The sequence below is a fragment of the Marmota monax genome, unplaced genomic scaffold (genome assembly GCF_021218885.2).
Source record: "Marmota monax isolate L192 unplaced genomic scaffold, Marmota_monax_Labrador192_F-V1.1 WCK01_AAM20220418_F8-fsc00036, whole genome shotgun sequence".
Taxonomy (NCBI): Eukaryota; Metazoa; Chordata; class Mammalia; order Rodentia; family Sciuridae; genus Marmota; species Marmota monax.
Window position 1 is genome coordinate 11303337 of NW_026694491.1, and position 18071 is coordinate 11321407.

Consider the following 18071-nt stretch of genomic DNA (forward strand, 5'->3'; position numbering starts at 1 on the left):
TCTAAATTGCTAAGTTGCTGAGGCCGGATCTGAACTCGAGATCCTTCTGCCTCAGCCTTCTGAGTCACTGAGATTATAGGGTGTGCTACCAGGCCCAGCCTCAAATTGATTCTCAAGACTGCTTAGAATTTCTAGGTTTCTGATAGGTGTTATTCTATTCTCTCTGAATGTTTGAATCTTGATTGCTCTTCTCAATCTTTTGACCCATTTTACTTTCAGCAGGCAACCATACTAATTTATAGAGAAAGGTAAAGCCATAAGAGAAAAATTCCTTCAATTTCTTGCTATTAAATCTACTAATATCCATATTCATTCCCATTTCCTTTTTTCCTGTAAGTTTCCTCCTTCTATTTCAGGTCAAACTTTTGCTTGGTATTTCCTTGCTTTTCCCTTCTACCATATGTTTCAACCTTTTCTAATCACCTATATCCTCTGTAGCAAAATTTAAACATGCTCTTGCTTATCCAACCTTAAAAAATCTTCTCAGTGACAATATATCTTTTAAGCTCCACCTTTGTAGCCACAGTAACATGTAGCTAGTATAAACTGACTTAATCAACATTTCAACTTTATTTTTAAGCCAACTCATTAGTGATATCTCCTAACTTCTAAAAGATAGCTGAGTATTCAAATGAAAATGTTTCTAAGTATCAACCAATCAAGTTTTTCACCAATATTATCTTTACTTTTGTATTTCCAAATCAAGTCACTCCACAGAAATAAATTTCATTTAATTAACTAATGGATCTATAAGAGGTCAAATCCAACAGACATCACTTTTCAAACAGAGCTCACTTTTCTATTCAACAGTGTCTGTTAAGAGTTAAACATTCTGTCTTTTCTAATATACTTTCCTACTTTTCTGTTCCCTTGGTCTGTCTCCTATTCAAAATCTGAATATGGGAGTTGCTTAAGACCTAGTTGTAGGCTTCTCTTTTCACTCTACTCAGTCACCTTAACTATTCTAGGGGTGAAATAAGATCAGATACTCTAAGGCATCCATAATGAACATGAATTAACTTTTGTTCTACGAATCTACAATGGTACCAGCTAGCAAATGTTCATTTACTGAAAAAATCCTTGTTGACAAAGGTTGCTCTATAATCTCTCTAAATACAATCCTACCTACATTCTGGTTTCAATTAATTACCACTATGCTAATGAATAAAAATTTTATTTTCAACTTTGGCAACTCTTTTTGACATGAAGTACTGTTCAAAATCTATACTAGGATGCTTTAAATAACCCTCACATTCAACATGTCCAAGGATGATGTAAACACGATCTCTCCCAAATCTTATATTCTCTCAATCAGCCATTGGCTTCAAATTTCTCTAGAAGACAAGTTCCCTGTAAATGGGACTTTATATTTCCTCTTATTATCATATTCTGTGTATAAAGTGCTGCCTAGTATGCATTTAGTGGCTATAGCCAGAAATGAAATATTTTTGAAGCAATATATTTTCTAATCTGTAGTAAATGCTAAGAAAATGTTATAGATTATTACTGTCTTTAATAATTAAAAGAAAGAGGGAAAATAACTACAGTGAGGAAGAACTGAGGGTAGAGAGGGAAAATTACAAATAAACAGTTCAGAAAAATGACAACAACAAAACCTTTCCAACTAAACAGGATTCTCTGAAGATAGCAAGAGCTATCTCAGGAAGTAATGAATATTTTGCTAATGAGAACTTAACATATATTTCTCTAGCTGCATATTTCATAGGACACTCTTCTCTATGAGAGGAAAACAAGTACACATATAAACCATTTCTTCACATGTATATAATCTAATTAGATAAAGCTAAGAGAAAATGAACTAAAAAAAAAAAACAAAGACACATCTTGATTTTAGTTTCCACCTAATTAGGAAAACTATGTGCCTGCTTTATAATTTTAGGATAAACTAAAATAAGTTTATAAATTAAACTTATTTGTTGACCAAGGAAAGACACTGCTTCAAAAAGATGTCTTCGATGAATTAAAGATAGTCTCAATCAACTGGATGCAACATTGCAGAAAAAGTGAAAGAAGTTTCTTACCATTAAAACAGTCTTGGAGGAATCACCAGGATATCGGAGACTGAATATTCCCAAAGCCCCCAGAAAGCAAAAGAAAGCAAAAGTAGCAAGATTTCGAATATCTAGAAATGACTCTATAAGTGGTATTGTTCCCATGGTCCAATCACAGCACAGCTCTGAAGGATTTAATAGAAGCCAAGCATTCACAGGAAGGAGGTAGTTGAAAGTTAGCTGCCTTGTGGGAGTTGGGCTTACAGCAGCTGGGTTATCAAACCTGTATAAAGAATTAAAAAAAAAAAAAAAAGCTACTTTTAAGAAAACACTTTTTAAACACAAATTTTATTCTACAACATATATAAATAAAGTATTGAATATTGCATAAAATCATTACTAAAATTCAAACTATCTGAATTATATGAAATGTCTAGTTGGGAGAAGTGATATTTATGAAGAATTACTTGAAGAATAAGCAGGTCATCTCTTTCTAGTTATTATTAGAATAATTCATACTACAATATGACATTTGATAGAATTATTTTCACTAAATCTCATTAAATGTTTTCCTACATAAGACATTTATTTTAGAGAGAACTGCTAGTAGTTAGTAGAGCTAAATGCTAATTTTTATTAAAAAAATCAAGTTTTCTACACAAAATTTGGTTTTTTCCTTTCATGGACAGAGAAAACTGTATTACCTCCTAACTTAACCATCCTTGCTTTGATTATTAGGAAGCTAAAAACTAAATTTCTAGTAGAGAGTTGTAATTGTGTAGGTTTATGTAACATTCTAGTTGTGTTCTAACTTTTTTTTCCCTAGAATATTAATAACCTATATATTAGTTTATTTCTCTGAAAGTTGACACTTTTTTTTGGATTTTTTTTTCCTGTGCTGTTAAGGATTGAATCCAGAGCCATGTGCATGTTAGGCAAGGCACTCTATTAACTAAGCTATTTCCCTAACCCCTTCATCATATGTTAATTATGTATTTTATTAGCATAGACTATTTCATGTAAATTAAATTACTCTAAAATAGTACATTACAAATGAATAACTTTAGATTTGTATGTTTTTATCTATCTTCCAAATCTTTTGGCAATGTCAAAATATAACAATAAAAACCCAATGTCATTTTTAAATAATTAAAAAAACAAACAACATTTACCCCTTAGACTTGATTTTCTTAAAATGTTAAATAACTGAGAAAAAGCACATGTTGAATAAATTTTTTTAAATTTTCATATTTGAAATCTCTATACACATGAAGAATAATAAATTATGTCAGTACTTGAACTTTCAAAAAATTTGGCATAAATGAATACAAAGCTTTTTTCCTATATTTATTCCTATATTTAGGATAGCTGACATAGAAAAAAAAGTTAACTTTAAAATAGATCAAATCATATTATAATCAACTTAAAAACAAATCATTAAAATCAGTTTCACAGGGTGGTGTAACAGAATCAAATTCATATACATGCACATGTACATATTTTTAAATGTTTATATTTAGAAAATATATATTTAATGCTATATGTTCCAGACACCAAGAGCCACAAAGACAATATAAACCACATTTCAGACTGTAGAAACAGACACAGAAAACAGTTCATTTAAATTCTCTAAATGGAGTAATAATCAGAATAAAAACAATGAAACTAAGGGCTAAAGGATATATAAAAATATATATCTACAATTCAATCCATTTCCAATACTGTTGTACCTGAATGAGTTCAGTTTTATATGGCTAGACTCAGAGTTAAAAATTCTGCAAGTTGAAGTCATTCTTCTTTAAATAAAAAATAACACTGAGGTCAATTAATTATGTGAAAACACTATAAAGTTTTGGACTTAAAAAATTATCTGAAAAAAATTTATTCTATTCACTGCCCACAATGCAATGACATGGAAAGTACCCTGGCCTACGTGCTGGAACACCACTGGACTCAGCCTAAGTTCCATCATCATCTTGTACCAACTTAAAGCTCTATCTAGGTATTAAATTTTCACTAGGTAGGTGCAAGAAGATGATGGAACTCAGGCTGAGTCCAGTGGTATATCTGAAGTTGAGAAGATGGAGCTTCAAACACCAGAAGCCTGAGGAGCTCAGGGGTCTATAGTTAGTTGGGTAGAATATCAGAGAGAAGAAAAATGATAAGAAAACTTAAGAGACTGCAGAACGGTCTCTGCTATCTTTCAGTATTGAGGAGTTCCTGCTTAATATATATGAGAAGAACTCTAAGGTTAGTGGGCTGAATCATGTCTCCCCCAAATGCATGTCGATCTAAAACTTTAGAATATGGCTTTTTTTGGATGTGGAGTTTGCCAAAGTAATTAGTTAAGATGAGGACATATTTCAGTAGGCCCTAAATCCAATGACCATGTCCTTATACAAAGAGGAGAGGATAGACAGACATGGGAAAGAAAGCCATGTAAAGACAGAATAGATTAGAGTGATACAGCTACAAAATCAAGGAATGCTGAAGCTTGCCAGCAATCAGCAGAAGGTGGGAGAGAGGCAAGAAACATATTCTTCCTCAGTGCCTCTTCAAGAAACCAATTGTGCCAACATCTTGATTTTGGACGTATGGCCTCCTAAACTGGGAGGGAATACATTTCTATTGTTTTAGGCCATTTACTTTGTGATTGTTAAAATGATTTTAGGAAAACTAATGGGAAAGAACATTTTGAAAAAGGATAAAGAAACAGGAAGAGAAATGAAAGTCCCATAAAATTATACAGAGGAAGGAATGCCCTCAGCACTCATGTGAAATCTTCTTAATTCAGTCATTGGTATAAGTTAGAAAGATGTTAATGTGCAAAATTAGCTGATTCTAAAGCCTGCTGTGGTCCCACAAAGAGTTTAAAAGTAAGACTAGAAGATAAAACATTTTTTATAACTTACATGTATCCCAGAACAAAGCTCAAAAATATTTATATGGAAATACATGAAGATACAATTAATATATGGCATCTATTCAAAATTTACCAGACATGCAAAGAAGCAAAAAAATAAAAGTCACAATGAGAAGAAAATTTATTCAATATAAATTGATCAAAATGGCATGGATCACAGAAAAAGTATTGAAGGATAATAAAACAAAATAGATTATGTAGACATTTGAAAGACATTAAAAAAATTTGAATCAAGACTTCCTTCTAGAGATGAAAACAGTTTCTAAGATGAAAAATAACTAGATGAAATTAACAACAGATACACACATACACACACACACACATGTGCGCGCGCAAAACACCTTCCAACCGCCCCCCCACCAACATGACATAATAATAATAAATGTTACAGAAGGCTAAAGATACAGGATGAGAAAGGATTTCTTACTGAAAATGTAAGCCAAAAGATATAGGGCAACATTTTTAGAATACTGAATGAGAAATAGCAAGTGTAGTATTCTCCACTCAGGCTGGGGTTGTACCTTAGTGGTAGAGTGCTTGCCTAGCACGTGTGAGGCACTAGTTTCAATTCTCAGCACCACATAAAATTAATGAATGAAGTAAAGGTATTGTGTCCATTTACAACTAAAAAAATAAAAAGATTTTTAAAAAAAGGTAAAGTAAATACATCTTCAGATATAAAAGCTAACAGAACTTATTGCTGCATACCAAGAAATGTGCAAGTCTTTCATGATAAGGAAAAATGGCACTAACAGAATGCAAAGCCCTGAGAAAAAAATAATTTCATGAGTTAATATAAAAGACTTTTATCACTGAAATGCTTAAAGATAAGCATCTAAAGCAAATGTAACAACAATGCATTAAAATGTATGCTCAACAGATTATGCTAAGTGAAGCTAGCCAATCCCTAAAAAACAAATGCCAAATGTCTTCTTTGATATAAGGAGAGTAACTAAGAACAGAGTAGGGACGAAGGGCATGAGAAGAAGATTAACATTAAACTGGGATGAGAGGTGGGAGGGAAAGGGAGAGAGAAGGGAAATTGCATGGAAATGGAAGGAGACCCTCAGGGTTATACAAAATTTCATACAAGAGGAAGTGAGGGGAAAGGGGAAAATAATACAAGGGGGAGAAATGAATGACAGTAGAGGGGGTAGAGAGAGAAGTGGGGAGGGGAGGGGAGGGGAGGGGGGATAGTAGAGGATAGGAAAGGCAGCAGAATACAACAGACACTAGTATGGCAATATGTAAAAACTTGAATGTGTAACCGATGTGATACTGCAATCTGTATATGGGGTAAAAATGGGAGTTCATAACCCACTTGAATCAAAGAGTGAAATATGATATAGCAAGAACTATGTAATGTTTTGAACAACCAACAATAAAAAAATTTAAAAAAAAATGTATGCTCAAGGGAAATATATACAAATAGCACAAAGGGAAAGTTCTAAGGAAGATGGGAAAGTAAAAAGGAAACAAACAGATGAGGAAAAGGGAAAACAATTAAGGTAGAAGATTTACATCCAATGTATAGATAATTATATTAAATATAAATGGACCAAATATTTCATTTTAAACACCTCAGATTATCTAATCAAACAAAAAACAATGATTAAGACCCAATTATATATAACTTACAAGAAATTATTTTAAAATATAAAAGCAGCCAGGATTGGTGGCACAAGCCGGCAATTCCTGACTCAGGAGGCTAAGGCAGGAGAATTGCAAATTTGGGTCCAGCCTTAGCAACTCACTAAGTAACTTAGTGAGACCCTGTCTCAAAATAAATGGTAAAAAGGGCTGAAGATGTAGATTGCAATAAAGTGTCCCTGGGTTCAATCATCCAAAACCCCCCAAAAAAACAAAACATGCGCGCGCGCGCACACACACACACACACAAAATGTGTGTAGATATAAAACATATGTATACGGGGGGAGGGGGAGATAGATAAAAAATAAAAAAGATGGAAAAATATGTACTATATAACACTAATAAAGGAGAGCTGGCATTGCTGGGAGCCATTAGCCAAGTAGGTATGACAATTTCCTTGCCAGCGTACCCCATGTTGCTTAGTGGAAGGACTCGTGGAAATAGGACATTTTGCAGTGACACTGAATGTAGGTGACCTTGCTCAAGGACCAGGGCAGATTAGGGTGTTCCCGGTTTAGGATAATTGGGTTTAGGGCGTTCCAGGTTTAAGATTATTCCTGCTGGGAATAGGGCGTATCCTGTTGCCTGAGTTCTCCTTGAGTTCTCCCGGGATTCAGACAGTATTTTTTGGGAGACAGAAGCCCGGTGGATGTGATTTGGGCAGAGAACGTGGATTTCCCCAGAACATGATTGCAGACGGCTGGTGTGAGTTCGGGAATAAAGAGTTGCTGTTTGAATCTACAAGCTGTGTGGTGGCTCGTGATTGTGTGCCCAGCCAGACTGCGGCATGGCATGACAAATTTTTTTCCTCAGTAGGTATCTCTACCACTAAGCCACATACATCCTCAGTACTTTTTTTATATTTTGAAATAGTTTCTCACTAAATTGCCAAGGCGGGCCTGAAACTTGTCATCCTCCTGCCTGAGTCTCCCAGGTTGCTGCAATTACAGGTGTGTGCCTTTGTGCCCAGCTGGAGTGACAAACTAATATAAGACAGAGTGAATGTTTACGTAAAGACTATTACTAGCAATGAAGCTCTTTTAATAATGATAAAGATATCAACTCATCAAGATGATGTGGAAATCCTAAGCATTTATGCGCTTAAAAAACACATGAAAAAACTGCAATAAGACAAATCTACAATTAACAGTAGAGATCTCAATATTCTTCTCTCAACAACTGATAAACAAAAATCACTAAGGATAGAGAAGACTCCACTTTAACCTTAACAACTAATTTGTGGGTCATTATCCTTGATGTGGTGGTTTCTTGGATGTACAATTATGCCAGAACTAATTAATTTGTATATTCTAAACACGATCTGCAGTTTTAAAAATATATAGACTATACCTCAATAAAGCTGCTGAAAAAATTCAGTGTAAATCAGACTTTCCCAAACATTTATGATCACTTAAAGTCCAAAGTTAAAAAGGCAGAATGATTAAAAATAAAAAAGAACCAGAATTTCATACCTTGTAAACACTGGAAGTTGGGACTGAATAACCTGGACTCTAATCACAACAAGCAATAATGTACTGAACATCAAGACAATGAGTTTTATTAGTGTCTGCAGCATAGAAAATGGAATGCTACCCTTTCCACGGAGAAACTGTCCAGCAGTACTACATAATAATGGCAAAGTATACTGAAAAAGAAAAAAAGTTTAAATAATAACAATATATTATGTTTTAAATAATACAGTACTTTCTAAATGCAAGATTAGATGAAAAATTAAGTATAAATATAAAGTCAACATGGAACAATTTGTGGAACTGATAATGAACAAAACTGAGCCCAATACTCTTATCCAATAGTAAATTATACTATAACAGTATTACTATATTTTACCACTGATTTCTTTATAGATTTTTTTTTGCAAATTTTTGATATCATTATTGGTAAGCAAACTGATTTATGTAATTACATATATAAAAAATAAGGTTATAAAAATCTGATTCAATTAGGATGAAAGATTGCAACAAGAAAATTTATTTTCCTTACCCCCTGGGCAATAAATACTTCATACACACAACAAATTCCCACAACTGTTATTCCTTGTTCTTTACACAGTGTTGCAACAGCCACTAAAAACACTGTCAGTGCAATTGGAGTCCAAGCTGCAATTTAAGAACAGAACAATAAATTAAAAAACTAAATGAAATAATTTTATAATATCATACAAAGATACTTTAAGCTTTACTTGTGATTTCATATCAACATTTTTGTTATTTCCTATTGGTTAATACTTCACATTTTAAAATGTATTTAAATCTTGCAATTTTGAATTTATATCTTCAAAGCAAAACATCAAGATATGTAATTTTAACTAAAAATTTCTGTGTAGATGAAAATAAGCCAATCAAGTACTAATTTTTAAAACAAAGGCGGAATGATAAATTTAGAAAAATGTATCAATCTATAAAACAGACAAATTCCTGGGAATTACCATACAGTATCTATATACTTTTTTATATCTAATAAAAACTTAAAAAACTGTCAGGCCAGTCTCACAAAAAAGGATTATAAAAATGTAAATGAAACAGGCTAATAAACATTTATATCTATACCATTCTTTAAAAATATACAATAGAATATACCTATGTTTTGTTTAAATAGAGAACATACTTCATCTTTAAGTGAATGTGCTATTTAGTAATAATTTGATTAAAGAGCAATGAACTATGAAGGTTAATTCTGTATCAACTATTAACTGCTTTTTGAACAACTATTCTAAACTTCTGTCTTCTTATAGGAAAACATGACATGCCACTATTTTCCAGTTTGAAAGTGGTAGTATGATTGTACAACTTCAGTTTTTACCCATAAAAAACATTAACTCCAGGTATGAACACGAACATAATTCATGAATCTAATATATTTTCTTTTGGTACAGGACTTAATTCAGAAATATACCTATTTGTGAAATTGTTTTAAGCTTGAAAGTACTCTACAGACTACAATTATTCAAAGGGAAAACAACAAAAAACCAAATGAAACTCCCAAAACCGAAGATACTGGCTGGGCATGCCTCTAATCCCAGTGGCTTGGGAGGCAGAGGCAGGAGGATCAAGAGTTCAAAGAAAGCCTCGCAGCAAAAGCAAGGTGCTAAGCAACTCAGGGAGACCCTGTCTCTAAATAAAATGCAAAATAGAACTGGGGATGTGGCTTATTGGTCCAGTGCCCCTGAGTTCAATCCCTGGCACCCTCCTCCCCCAACCAAACCAAACCAAACCCTGAAGACACTAAGTATAATACTTATACTTATAATACAAGACAAACTCATATTCTCATTAGGCCAAAATCATCAATACCAATGTTATTGATTATATCAAGGTCTGAAGTACAGCGTTACATTCAACTTAAAATTCATAAAGGAAAGAAATCCATAGAAGATTTTTCATAAAAAAGATGAACGTAAAGCTGAATATTGAAGAATATATATAAAAGAGAAAAACTGGTAAAGAGGATGTATGAATAAAGGAGTAGAAATAAGAATAAGCTTGGCCAATGAGTGATGCAGAGCAGATAAGACAGAAGGGCTACATATGTATTAAAAATTTGTGGAAAATAATGGCATTGAAAGTAGGTATTTAAAAATATTAAATAGTTTATACGTAGCTTCAGCAATCCTCTATTAAATTACTCATTTTAAACATCTATTACATTTCCAGGGCATGAGGCAAGAGAAATTACAATCAAAAGTAATGACATGTATAATACATAACATACATAATAACAATATAGTAAATTGTTACAGAGAAAAGAAGAAAGTAAAGAGAAAAAAAAAACAGTAAAGGGAAATAAAAAGGACTGGAAAAGATGAGTAATGCTACTGACAATGTTTGATGAAACATTTGAGCAAAAACCTCAAAAGTAAATGCAAAGGATAAAAAGAAAAGTAAATGCAAAGGCAAGGAGACTGATTTGTGTTTACAAAAAGGGGTTGGGCATGAATAATTAGAATTTGAAGTTATTTCAATTACTACAAATTGAAAACCTTTACACAGGTTTAATGTATACTAGATAGAATGCATAATACAAATATGATAATGAAGCTTTCTGTGGACTCAGAAGTTAAATTATTTACTGCAGAGTACTAAGTACCAACTAAGGAGTTGAAAGGTAGAGGTCCAAAGAAGGCTTTAGTATCCTTTCAATTAGAATCTGAAATAATTCATCTACTTGCTCATTTATTTAACAAATATGTACAGAAGATCTACTGCATATGAGGAGCCATAATTCTAGAGAATAGTAAAAATTGGGGGAAAAAGTTACATACTCAGAAGGAGTAGTTTACCATTCTATAGTTAGAGAACAAACAATAACAAGAAAAGTACAGGGCTGGGGTTGTGGCTCAGTGGTAGACCATCTGCCTAGCATGTTTGAGGCACTAGGTTGAATTGTCAGCACCACATATAAATAAATAAATAAAAGGTCCATCAACAATTAATAAGAATATTAAATTTTTTTAAAAGTACGTTTTCAGATTAGAAATGGGTATTATGAGGAATACTAATTTTGCTTATTTATTTTCTTAACTTAATATTTTTTTCTGGCAATGGGACTGAATTCAGGTATGCTCTACATCTGAGGTACATCACCAACTCTTTTAAAATTTTTAAAAATTTTATGCCAGGGTCTCTCTAAATTGCCCAGGCTTCAGTCCTTCTGTCTTAGCCTCCCAAGTGGCTAGGATTACAGGTGTGTGTCATCCCACCTAGAAGAAAGGTAAAGGTATTGAAAGCAACACGATTTTGTTTTCATTTTGGTCAAATGGGTAATAAGCATGATCTGCTGGCCTCTTCCCCAAAAATCAATCTGCTGGGTTTCAGTTTTCGCGACTAAAAGCTCAGGGGTCACTCCAGGTAAACTGAGCTAACTGGGCTGCGCAAAATAACCACACAAGAGACACAAATACCTTTTTCTTTGGGGTCGCTGTGACAGCTCCTCTGACCTTAAGGGTCTGCAGAAAGAGAGAGCGCGAGAGCACGCGCGCTGACCCCTTTTATTGAGGAGAAGCCATTCAAATGAGGCAAGGGGTCAGGTTTCAGGGGGCTGAGTCTATCCTCATGATGTCCACTGTCAGCAGGTTGACTGACACCTGGGTAGGCCACACCCAAGGGCACAGTAAGAGAAGGAGACACACACAAGGCACTTCCATGGAAGATTCTATCCTAAACAGGACAAGGGATTATATTACAAAGGAACAGGTGAGCATAGCTTCACCCATGGGAGGCAGTAGCAAGACACACCCATGCATGAGACACTGACCCTCGAACCCAAGAAGGGTGGGGAAAGCTCTGCCACATTTCTGTGACTGAGCACCTCAGCACCCAGCCGGGGAGTGTGACTCAATCATGTCTATGGTTGGTCTCCCACATCAACCCCAGAAAAAGATTCAGTAGAGGGAAAGGTGGTTTTCATATTTAAAAAATAAAACTCTTAGGCCTGTGGGGTTATCTTCGATATGTATGCTTGTATGGGTATTACTAGGGACTGCATTTAAAGTAGAATGTAAGAGAAATTTTTAAAAATTTGTCTCCAAGTCTCTCCTTACTCCTTGGAGTTGATCATTATCTGCTTCTTCATTACAGAAATCTGCAGCTACATTGGATAGTGGTAATTGCAGAGATAAAATCAAAGTACTTCAGAAATCTTGATGGTGGTAAGGAGTAGATTAAAACAACAACAACAAACAAAAACAAAGCAGGAGGCTTTATACTACAAAGCTATAATCATCAAAGCACCATGATATTGGCATTAAAAAAGAAACATAGGACAGTGCAGCAGCGAAACAGAGCCCAGAAGTCATGGGTCACTTCTACATCAGTTTACTGATTATCAGCAAAGGTGCTAAGACTACACAGTGGAGAAAGAAAAGTCTTCAAAAAGCATGGTGAACAGTGCTAGGAAAACTGGTATACACAAGCAAAAGAATGAAACTAAATTCCTCTCTTTTATCAGTTACAAAAGCCAAATTATATCAAAATAGATTACATGTAAGACTTGAAATTATGAAACTACCAAAAGAACACATGGGGAAATGCATTAAGATATTGGAATGGGTAAGGATTTTTTGGACAAGACCCAAAAGCACAGGCAACAAAAGCAAAATAGATAAACATTTGCAAACTTCACATTGCAAACTTGACAAGGGATTAATATAGTCAATATATAAGGAATTCCTAAAATTAATCAGAAATAAAAAGGCCCCACTAAAAAACATTTAAGACAAATTTTAAATAAACATTTCTCAGAAGACATATAAATGGATAACAAGCATATGAAAAGATGTTCATCACTAATTGTCACACAAATGCAAATGAAAATCACAATGAAATATCACCTCACTCCAGTAAGAAGAATGGCCTTTATGAAAAACACAAAAGATAATGAGTGCCAGCAAGAAGGTAGAGCAAAGGGAACCTTACATTCTATTGGTAAAAATGTAAATTAGTACAGTCATTATGGAAAATAGTATGGATGGCTCCTCAAAAATTAAAAATAACATTATCAAAAGAAAATAAGATGGGAAAAAAAAAAAGGAACTACCTTATGATCCAGCAATCTAGTACTAGGTATATATCCAAAGAAAATAAAATCAGTAAGTATAAGAAACACGTGTGCTCCCCTGTTTATTCACAAGAGCCAAGAAGTAGAAATAACCTAAGCGCCCATGAACTAAGGAATGGATAAAACATGGTACATATATGCAAAAAAATGGAGATTATTTGGCCATACACAGAATGAAATTCTGTATTTTGTGACAACATGGATGGAAGTGGAGATCATCATGCTAAATGAAATAAATCAGGCAGAGAAAGACAAGTACTGCATGGTATCATCATATCTGGAATATAAAAAAGTTGGTCCCATGGAAATTGATAGAAATGGTGGTTACTAATGGCTGAGGAGACTCGGGGGAGGTGTAACTGGGAAAGAGGGATCAATAGCTACCAAGTTGCAGTTAGATAGAACCAAGTTCTCTACTGTGTGAAACTGCACAGTAGGGTGCCTACAGATAACAATGTGTATCACAAATCTAAACAAGCTAGACAAAAGGATTTTCAATGTTTTTGCCACAAAGACATGATAAACATTTCCCAAGATAGGTATGTTTAACCTGATCACCCAATATATATGTGTACTGAAATAGCATATGGTATTCCATTAATATTTTGAATTTTTTATTACATATCAGTTAAAAACAAATTTAAAGAGGGAAAAAAAGATAAAAATAAGTAAAACTGAGGATAGATGAGGGATACAACTTGTATACAAAAAAAGTGGGGAGGCAAAGTGACCAATTACCCTTAGGCAGTAACTTCCATGTAGTTCCTCTTAAATTCAGAGGGATGGTTGACTAGTCCTTTTCTGTGCTAATTCTTTTTAAGAGACTTTAGGGAATATTTGATAGAACTGTTAGTAATATGTACCAACAGTGGTATGGAGAACCTGGAACTCTCCATCCTGGGTTTTAATTCCTGTCAACTTTTCAAAAATCACAGGATAGAAACACAGCAGTCCTGGCATTTTCTATAGGCAAGTGGTTGATAACTTTAGGAGAACACGGGGCTTGAACTCACAAGGCAAAATAACTAGAAAAAAATAATAGAATTATGAAGAATAAAAAAATCATTAAAAGAACTGAGTAAAATTATTGGAAAGAATAGCAGGATACATGGTTAGAAAGGTAGGCAAAAGCCTGATCATGGTATTATAGATCACAGAATTTTTTCTATCATTCATGCTTTGTTTTAGAGGCACTTAATAAAACTGTTTTATAATTCCATATTAATTGCTGAACTATCTCTTACTGGATGATGGACTGCATAGTTAAAGTTATTATTAACCACATTTTACAAATGAGAAAACTAAAGCACAAAGGTAATTTGTCCAAGGTAGTAAATGGAGCTAGTAAATAAATGGTGAAACTGGAATTTGAAAACATACTCTCAAGTCCATACTTTTACCACTATGCTATGCTGTCACTCAAGCTATTTCAAGAAGGTATTATACATAGTAGTAAAAGGCAAATCTATTCATATCACATATCTAAAAGTTACTAAGTTGTTTGGCTAAATTGTTTTTTAACCTTACTTTATAAACACACAAAATTACGATACTTATCATGAGTATATTGGGACAATAGTGAGAAAATCACCTAGGAAATAAGGAAAAAAAAACTTTAATCAAATAAAGGTTAAGACAACTATATGAAGGGGCTGGGGTTGTGGCTCAGTGGTAGAGCGCTTGCTTGGTATGTGTGAAGCACTGGGTTCAATTCTAAGCGCCACATATAAATAAATAATTAAATAAGGTAAACGTCCACTGACAACTTAAAAAAAAAAAAAAACGACATGAAGTTCTTTTCGTGTCCCCTGTTTCTGCGCTCCTAAAAAAAAAAAATCATTTTTATTGCCTGAACTTTTTTTTTCTAACGATGCCAAGCATCATGAAGACTACTGAGCTAATATATACAAAGTACATTCCAAAGAAGAACACATGGTAGGGGCTCAATAAATAACTGAACTATAATCAACACACAATTAAAGTCAAACTCTAGCAGGCTTTTAATGTTGCCTAAACAGCATCACAACCTATTAAATAACTGAAGCGCTGGTACCTTTTTGTTTTGTTTTGTTCTTAACAAATAACAAAACAATTTGGCCTGATTCTAATTATATCCTAGTGCTATTTGGTTTTTAATATTAGATAATATAGATCCTAATGGCTCATGATAAAACACAAAATATACATAAATTTTTAAAAAAATATTTGCAATGTTATATACTTCGTATTTCAATGTATACTAAGGTAGAACAATACGTAAGGATAAACCCAATGTGGCAATAATATTTTATAAGAAGCACTTGCAGTAAATAAAACTTATCTGATAAAGTTTTATAGTGACAGATATAAAAATCAAATGTCAGGCACTTACCTATAGTATTATCTGGTCCTTTTGATTTGGTATATGACAAAAATGCTGCTAGAAAAAAGATAGATGACAGTAGTTCTGCTCTTCCCACGACACCAGTTACCTAGAAAGGGAAAGAGTTGGGTTTGTATTAATGAAATATATCTTGAAAATTTACTGTATATAACAGTAACGAACATTTAAGCTGGAAACTAAAGTCCCATAACACTTCAAAAGCATGTTTCTGTTTTGTAAACACTCTTTGAGTGCCCTCAGATGGTGAATTTATGTATTTTCCATATATGGAAATCAGTGACCCTTTTTAACAGTTCTTTTATGATTATTTTAACTTGCTTTGAAATAATTATAGATTCCCAGAAAGTTGTAAAACTAGTATAGAGATGCTGCATATTTTTACTGATAATATCTTACAAATTTAAGGACAACATTCAGAAAAATTCTCTAAAAAAGCTAAGTACTTTTTATATATTTACTTAAAATATGAACATTTTAAAAGCAAAGGTATCATAAACTTAGTAAGCCATACGTCGATAAATCTGCAAAATAAAAGGACAATAAATTTTCAAAAGACCCTTTAAAAAATATGTATATAAAACTCTCAAAGCTTTTCCTTTGGAGCATTCTGAACTCACTATAAAATTTTAAAACAAATCTATCCCTTTTGTAAACATATGGAAAAATTATTTGGCTAGATACCATGTGGTTTAAGAAGTTGTATGGGAGAGACATGATCTTCCTTTAAAACACAAATTAACTTTTGCTTCAAAGGAAAACTTGTAACAAAGCAACTGAACATAATATTCTTAGCTGTTGCTGGGAGGCAAATGTGGAATTTTAAAGCAACCAAGAAAAATGAAATAATAGCTTGTGTGTTTCTTGGTAGGAAGGGACTGATGAATAATACTGGCAATAGCAGAGATAGAGATGGCTCATGATTTTGAAACACACGGCAACAGCAATTATGAAGCTCCTGAGTATCATCATTTGTTAGGATGGCTGTTCAGCTACTTTGATGTATTCTCAGCCCTTGAATTTGCCTTACTATTTTCTAACCTTTAAAATACAAAATTGACAAGTTGACAAATTGTATTTAAAATCAATATTGATAGAAAACCATTAGCAAAGAAAAAGAACTATACCTCTATATTACTCAAGTTAAGAGATTAGACATATCATATATTCTTGAATGAATAAATGTTACAGCTCCAAAACTATTCTAAATGTAAAAAGTTGATGCAGTTTGCAGATTTTGTACTTGAGGGAGTTAAGACCTATACTAATATAACAGTCTATAAATACTTGGATTAAAATCCTGATTAATTTTTTTCTTGAACATGTGATAGTATAATCATGATATGATTTGTAGGATAAAATAATTTTTAAAAATCAATTTACAGTTAAATAAAATCAATTTACAGTTTTACTTACTGCTTCTGTGTGTATTGGGTGCACTGCAAAAAGCAGAGCAGCAATCATGCTACTCCGATTATCCAGAAAAAGTTTGCAGACTTTAAGGAATATCACACTGACCACAGCATGAAAAATCATATTTAAGAGATGATAAGACATTGGTTTTAGTTCACTGAATAGATAATTTAAGCGAAATGTCAATACGGTTAAGGGTCGGTAAGACTTGTGGCTTCTTTCCTACAAGGAAAAACAACCATTAATTATTAAAGTTCTTTTGTCCTTCAGGTTACAAAACCTAATCATTGCTTGTACTATTAAGGATATTAATATTTGACTGAGAAATTGTAAAACAAATATAGAAGACAGCTTTATATTCTGTTTTTCTATGTCCTTACTCCAAAAAACAAGGTGAATTCCTCCCTTTCATATATTGATGATAATTAACCATAGAAGAATATCTGACTATGGATTGTTAAAAACATAAATTTTTTAAAAAGGTAGAACAATGGTGGCATTGGTCATATGGGATTCTTTGTAAAGCCTGCATTTCTATTACCAATGCAAAAGGTTATACAACTGCTTGCCACATCTTCAAAAGGAAATGTAAAATCAGAATGTTTACCAGTTAAGTTCGAATAATGATAATTCAAAAAGATACTTAAGTTATTTTATGAAAAAACTTCCATAATGGATAGATATGAGCATATTAAAGTAAAATTATCCAAATATTATGCAGGGAGTAACATTAACAGCAAAACTGTTTTTTTGGAATAGAAGAATAAAATCTTTTGTGGTGAATTTTTGTTGGCAAGAAATCAAGTAATAAGTTTCTCTATAAGTTAGAAGTTACATTCAACCAAAACCACTTTTTATCAAAAGACAAAATCAAAGCTATCATTACTTAATATCAATCATTTTAGATATTTGAATGTGCTAATTCCAGGCTTATTGTGAAACCTCATATAACAACTCAATAATCTGTAGAAAAAATTTTCTGTAGTGTCACATTTACCTACAGGATGAGAGAGAATATGTCTATCAAAATAAAGGAATAAATAAAATAAACTATATTCTTTTTTTAAAATATTTTTTTAGTTGTAGAAATATCTATTTTATTTATTTACTTTTATGTGG

The 18071-nt window shown here is 32.9% G+C and overlaps 1 protein-coding gene across 1 annotated transcript in view; it reads right to left on the minus strand.

Annotated features, from left to right (window-relative positions):
* Tmtc3 (transmembrane O-mannosyltransferase targeting cadherins 3) overlaps positions 1 to 18071 on the minus strand; it is a 47002-nt gene that overhangs the window by 22263 nt on the left and 6668 nt on the right. Inside the window, exons 3-7 of the mRNA XM_046419232.2 lie at positions 16956 to 17174; positions 15531 to 15630; positions 8588 to 8703; positions 8059 to 8231; positions 2043 to 2295 (exon numbers count right to left, since the gene is read on the minus strand). Of these exons, the coding sequence (XP_046275188.1) occupies positions 2043 to 2295; positions 8059 to 8231; positions 8588 to 8703; positions 15531 to 15630; positions 16956 to 17174 (861 nt within the window). The remainder of the gene's footprint in view (positions 1 to 2042; positions 2296 to 8058; positions 8232 to 8587; positions 8704 to 15530; positions 15631 to 16955; positions 17175 to 18071) is intronic.